The 7,165-nt window shown below is 34.7% G+C and overlaps 1 protein-coding gene across 1 annotated transcript in view; it reads right to left on the bottom strand.

The window, feature by feature from the left end:
- The window catches only part of BBOX1 (gamma-butyrobetaine hydroxylase 1), a 45,348-nt gene that overhangs the window by 2,440 nt on the left and 35,743 nt on the right, over positions 1-7,165 (bottom strand). Inside the window, exons 5-6 of the mRNA XM_015815389.1 lie at positions 2,985-3,090; positions 92-288 (exon numbers count right to left, since the gene is read on the bottom strand). Of these exons, the coding sequence (XP_015670875.1) occupies positions 92-288; positions 2,985-3,090 (303 nt within the window). The remainder of the gene's footprint in view (positions 1-91; positions 289-2,984; positions 3,091-7,165) is intronic.

Raw genomic sequence — 7,165 nt, 5'->3', positions numbered from 1 at the left:
TGCTAAATAAATAATGTAAAAATATACTTTTGCTTGCAATTCAGGAATAAGCATCAGATGAAAAGATACAATATCATTCAATGTTACTTACTCTATAATTCTTTGTTTGGATTGCATGGCAAAATCACAGTAATCAACTCCAATGTCTGTGAAATCTACAAATGTAGAGGTCAAGATTTTAAAGGCATAAGGATTTTGCTCCTTAAACTTATTGGCTACATGAAATCCATCCACAACTTCACTCTCCCCTCCAGCAGACGTTTGTTTTATACAATGCAGAAGCTGAATCTGGAAAAAATTAATATCAGGTTATTATTATAAATTCAACATTATGCTCTACATTTATATTTTATATCATCAATGTCTTTAGAAGTCTCATTACTATATAACATGACATGGTTTAATTCTTTAAAAATCACAAAACTAGAAACATACAGAGACTATAAAGATTGTTTGCAAAACTTTTTGTTCAACTATGTTTTAAAAAATTCTTACAAGCATTCAAACTAATATCTTGGTGTGATTCTTGGCATAAATCAGAATATGAGCTTCCTTTTCTTTGAAAACTTCCCCTTGATTGCCATACCATATGTACTTTTACAACCTCTAAATGAATTTTCAACATAACTCCCAAATCTGAAAAAAATGACATCTATTTAGTAGCACACAATCTGCTTAATTCATCAAAAGTATGATACCACAGATTGTTTGAAAGCCTTGAGTAAAAATTTCCTACAGCAACACACAGACCACATTAATCTCCCCATCTTTGCAAATACAGCAAGAATGGCAGAAATATGGGCAGCATTAGAAGTTCAGTAGGTTATTAAAATACTGAACAGAAATACATATACATATTCTCCATTGAAACATTCTCCCATGAATCCATTTGAGAAATCCTAAGCATTTCTCTGCACTGTACATTTATTACAGCAACAGATGCATTGTGAGCTGAATATAATTTAGTACATGGTTGATTTAAAGTGATTATGTAGAAAATAACTTGGAATCAATGTAAACCTCACCAGAATTGGTATTCACAAAGGCCAATTTGCCCCATTTGGAGCTGTTTATAAATTTAAATAGAATGATTACATTGAATTAGGGCTCTGACTGCTACATGTGGTAGTGGAACCCTCTTCAGATCTCACTGTTTTCTATTAGGGACTTAACTGATGTTAACTTTGCATTACTTTAGAATCTTCTCAATGCAATGTTGCAGAGCTCTATCTTTTTCACTCTTATACGACATATGAATAACTTTGTCAGCTAAAAATTCAGGATATGTCACATAAATAACACAATAGGTAACACAATAGTACAAACTGTGTGCATCTGTGACTATATATGAGCTAATTAAAACTGAATTGAGAAATATAACCTCAAACAAAATAGTGCTCTCCAGATGTTTTGGTCTCATCAGCCTTATGACTATGGTGAACTGCAAAATATTGCAGCTGTTTTATGTAAAATGTCTGAATGAGTACAAGGTTTCTTATCTCAGGAGTAACAAATAATATACTTTATGAACTGGCAGAAGCAAAGATATATCTGGAAGTAAGGTCTGGTACTAAGTGCTATTGTATCACCAGTGCTATTTAAAATTTATCTGAAGCTATTTGTACCGAAATTACGGAACTAAGAGCAAGATATCATTTAAATCAGAAGAGGTTGTCCACTACCTACAGAAGGATTTGAGCCCAGGAGTGAAATGGACGATGACCAATAAACTTGTAGTGGAATCCTGTGAACCAATGGCACCCAAATCAAGAACTACTTGTTCTCAATTTTCAGAATTTACTGAATTTAGAGAATAACAGAGTTGGAAGGGACCTTGGAGGTCTTCTAGTCCAATCCCCTGCTCAGGCAGTAAACCCTATACCATTTCAGACAAATGGTTCTCCAATCTCTTCTTAAAAACTTCCAGTGTTGGAGCATTCACAGCTTCTGGAAGCAGGCTGTTCCAATTATTATTTGTTATAAATGTCAGGAAATTTCTCCTTAGTTCTAGGTTGCTTCTCTCTTTGGTTAGTTTCCATCCGTTGTTTCTTGTCCTGCCTTCAGACGCCTTGGAGAATAGCTTGACTCTCTCTTCTTTGTGGCAGCCCCTGAGATATTGAAACACTGCTATCATGTCAACCTTAGTCCTTCTTTTCATTAAACTAGACATACCCAATTCCAGCAACCGCTCTTTATATGTTTTAGCCACTAGTCCCCTAATCGTCTTTGCTGCTCTTCTCTGTACTCTTTCTAGAGTCTCAACATCTTTTTTACATTGTGATGACCAAAACTAGATGCAGTATTCCAAATGTGGCATTACAAAGGCATCATAAAGTGGTATTAACACTTCACACGATTTTGATTCTATCCCTGTTAATTCAGCCTGAATCTGAGGCACAGTTAGTTGCCTATTATTATTTGCCTTTCATAAATCAGTTGCCTGTTTTTGGACTTGGAAAGCTTGACTGTTAGGTTTCCTGCAATGAGCATCTCAAAATTGGATCATTATGATGTGCTTTGTGAACTTGGGAATTGTTCAGAGCTGCAATTAGTTCAGAAAACACTAGGAAGATGATTAAGCATGTCTGAGTGTGTTAATGAGCCAGCTTCAAGATGTTAGTGTTAATTCACAAAGCTCTAAACAATTTGGAATCAGATTAACTCAAATAATACCATTATTTATATAAACATTCAGGAGCTTCAGGAGAGGATCTACTGTTCATGACACAGTTGTAAACTGAGTTCTATGGGAAGTTCTGCCATAGATGCCAACATTGGTGTGATTTAAATTTTCTTTAAAATTATTATTTTTACGTTGGTCTTCTCTGAATAAAACTCAGGAGCTCCCAGCTTCTACTCTGGTGCCTTTAACCATTATGCCAAACTGGTTCTCGTACAATATAATACATGGCTTAAGATAATAAAATATTTCTATTACGATGCTATTTATTTTCCTGCTGTCTTGCTTTTTATGTTTCTCTTACCCCTGGTGGAAATTGTAGAACAGGGTAATCGGTATGAAAACTTAGCTTCTCAGATGTGTACGCCACATTGTTGGCATCCATTTTGTCTTGCACTTGCCAAGTAGGCCTAGATAATGAACAAGAAATGAAAAACAAAAGTATAATAATCCACCTGTAAAAATCTAGATGCAAATTATACAGATCCAAAAACTGGATAATCCTAAAATTAATATCCACATTGAATTATCAATGTCTCATTGTTTTTTATCATGTTGTTAATAGTATTTATTAAACTTTAAAAATGCAGGTAATAATTGTTTGAGATGGGGAGAATAATGATAGCGATCACAGGTGACAGGGAAAAGAGAAAAGTGGGTTTGAATTTCTTCTTCTTCTTCTTCTTCACCCTGCAAAACTGCTCTTTCCTTTAGGGGAAAAGCAACTAATAACACATCTGGAAAGGAATGTTCAAGTCTGAAATTCCCTTTCCTGAAAAATAATATCCTCTGAGCTCTTATTTGTATTCATCCACGTAAACAATTAACTGGCAATGCTTTGCATCGGCTAATGTCTATAACAGTCTATTTGTCTTTCTTTTCTGAACTCAGAAGGAGATTCCAACCTCGAATTGTTATGCTAAAGGATGCCAATGGACAGATAATAACCAATTCCAAGAAGATCCAAGAAAGATGAAAGGAATATATTAAAATACTGTACAGTACTTATGTCAATATCCAATATATTTTAGAAAATACTTCTTATTTACAAGAAATTCTAATACTAGAAGATGAAACAGATCAACACCCCAGTCATTACCAAATCAGAAGGCTACAAGCCATAAAAATATGACAAGCACCAAAAAAGAATCAATAAAGGTTTCTATGAGGATATGCCAGTAAATTTGGAGAATGATACAGCGGCCAACAAACTGAAATATGTCAATCTATATACTGGAATATAGTAAGGTGATGTAACTACTAGGCAATATCCTTAATGCAAACTACTGTGCAATATCCTTAATGTCACATGCTAGTAAAATAATGTTTAGGATGGTGTAATACAGACTACAGCTCTGCTTGGACATGGGTAATGTTCAAATGTTTAGAAAAGAGTTAGAACAAGAGATATTACAGCTGATGCATGCTACATAATTGCAAAGTCAACGAAGACCAAAAAAAATAAGTCGGTATGTGTGTTACTCTGATTATAAGAAAGGTCCCTGATTGTGTCAGTCACATCATGTTGTTGAATGTGCTAGAAATCCCACAACATCCCATTGTCTTCATGTGAATCCTTTATATAAGTGAGGAAGGTAAAATATGAAGAGAACAAACTAGCTCCAGGTTAGCAAAGGAACGAGAAAGGCTGTATACTCTGAGAAACGCTAACAATATGAATTTGACATACATCCACTCCTAGTTTGGGGACTACCTTGTTTCTATTATTATTATTATTATTATTATTATTATTATTATTATTATTATTATTATTATTGAAATTAAGGATAAATTTTGATTTAGTAGGCTACAATGATCAATGACATTCATAGTAATTATAATGCAAACGTGTTTGCACTGATTAATTTTTGTCCCTTTCATTTATAGCCTCTTCTATATTTTACATCTATCTTATTCAAAGGCTCCTTAAATTTCTATTTGTAAATACAATGGTAATAAATAGTAATAAAAAAATATTTTCCAACCAATTTGCACATTAACCACCAAATATTGTGATGAGCTGAGCTTGCTAACTTGGAGTTAGCACTTTTTAGGGAAGTACTGCACTGCAGAGAAAAACAACTCAGAAAGAAGTAACTTGTTTAAGCAATCTCTCTGCCCTGCTAGTACCCTAATTGTTAACGGCTTACAGATATATAAAGTTCATACTATACATTATTCCATAATTCTGTAACAATTCTTTATTGTATTAGTACAATTCACCAGTTTTACATGCCCTGTTAAGCCACAAATCATAGTTTATACAACATATAAGCCCAGACAATTTATTGATCAAAATTTGTTTGGACAACCATTTGTCTGAAATGGTATAGGGTTTCGTGCCAGAGCAGGGAGTTGAACTAGAAGACCTCCAAGGTCCCTTCCAATGCTATTATTACTATTATTATTATTATTATTATTATTATTGATGAATTTTGATTTAGTAGGCTACAATGATCAATGAAATTCATAGTAACTATAATGCAAACGCGTTTGCGCTGATTAATTTTTGTCCCTTTCATTTATAGCCTCTTCTATATTTTACATCTATCTTATTCAAATGCTCCTTAAATTTCTATAGTATTTGCCCATCTTTTAGATATGAATGTTACTCAGATGACAGCTGTAAACGTAACATGGCATAATTGTTTAAAACATTTTCAAAGACAAATAAATTTCTTCCAAAAAGATAATTTAAAAAATCCATTAAATTCATAATCCATCATATTTAAAGAAATGCATTAACAGTTAGAATCTTTCTGGCTTAATAATTAATGTTTGGATGTAAAAGGGATTCTGGTATAACTATTAAAAAACATCCTCACAAACGGAAGAAATTGGTTTTGGATACAACAAAATATTGTGCTCAGTTAGATACAGAAAAGGTTTTGCACATATTGATAAATGCTTGTGTCTCTTGTTCCTTAAAACTAGCTACCTTCTTCTTAATTCTTCTTCACAAAGCAGCATTTCTGAAATTTCAGATAAGAGAGTATGAAACTTTTCAAGTCTGAAATGCTGTAACCTGAAAGTATTGTTGTGTAATGAGTACTACTGTAGTCTCATAAATCAGTGTGTCTTCCACAAACATCCTTTGTGGAATGATTCCACTGCAAGTTCAGTCAAGTGAAAGAAAGAGAACATGATTGCCCGTAACTTGACTCGTGCACATAGATACAAAACCGCGCCAAAGGTAGAATGCTACAATTTCACCTTCAGTGCTAGCAAGACACTTTTAAAAGCAACAGAAGTGCATGTTGCAACCATGAAGCTTCTTCTCAATAGCAACATCTGTCTGTCTGCCAACAGAGACATGTATACAGAAATCATGAACAAAGGACACTGGCCATGTTGCATAGAGAGATTTACTGTATGTTACAACAGAATGGGTGTTCGGGAGCTAGCACTATTTGCATTCTCCAATGGGTCAGTTGGAGGTTACACGGATGGCTCAAATCTCAGTGATCTGAGACAGGTAAAATTAAATACCATGTGAGTGTGCTCCAAATTCTCTGAAGGACCCAGGAGCAGAAACAGCACAATATAAAGGTACTGTATAAACATGATGGTGATTTTTCAGTACGTAAATAAGTGAAGGGAAAGAACTTCTTTTGCTTCCTTTACCCTCTTCTTCAGATTGCAAGAAAGCTGTAATTTTCCTAAGCCAGAAAAGTTTTAGAAAGCCATATCATGGTTTAATATTAACCAGAACTGCCCATACGGTGTTTCACTTTCTACTTCATTTTCATCTGAATACTTTGCTTTGATCCAACATAGAAACGAACTGCTTGGAACAGCTTGTTCTTTATTATCGCTCATATCTCAGAGTTGGCTGAAAAAAACTCTGCAGCTATCCTAGGTTTCCCAAACGCTTGCTAATAGCTATGAAATAACTGGAGGGTCATAAAATATTCTGAATGAATCCATTTGTTCCCCACACAACTACAAATTATCTGGTTTCTTTTCGTATCAGTGCAAAAAATAACAAAAATTGCTAGAATGGAGACACAGAGTGAAAAAGAAATAGAAAAAGAACCCCAAGAAATCTGAGCTAAGTGTCAAGTTGTGGGAACTTGAGGGAGAAGGGATGAAGCATGCTGGTTGAAGTACAAGGAAATAGCGGGAATTGACGGAAGAAAAAAAAAAAGAGCTTTAACAGTGTTAGAAGGTAAGTCTTCATCCTGGTTCATCCAAGCCGGGAATAAATAAGCAAACATGGCGACTGCTTTGGGAAGAAGGTTACAGTTTATTGCAGAAGACAGATAAGCAGCAGAGGAGAAGAAAAAAGAGTGGGGAAGAGAGAGAGCACATGGGCAGAAGGTCTTTTTATACCCTCTAGCCTTGCCTGGAAGTTTCCTGTTCCTGTGGCATGAACTTTGAGGCTATTTCTGAGTGTTTTTCTAGGCCTTGATATCTGTGGTTTAATCCCATTATCATATCCTGCTTCCCAGGTGTTGGGGCTAATGACTCTCCTGCTTCCCAGGT

The sequence above is a fragment of the Protobothrops mucrosquamatus genome, unplaced genomic scaffold, assembly GCF_001527695.2.
Source record: "Protobothrops mucrosquamatus isolate PMUCROS unplaced genomic scaffold, P.Mucros_1.0 scaffold340, whole genome shotgun sequence".
Taxonomy (NCBI): Eukaryota; Metazoa; Chordata; class Lepidosauria; order Squamata; family Viperidae; genus Protobothrops; species Protobothrops mucrosquamatus.
The sequence above is the reverse complement of the archived record's forward strand: the minus strand, read 5'-3'. Positions and strand labels throughout refer to the sequence as shown.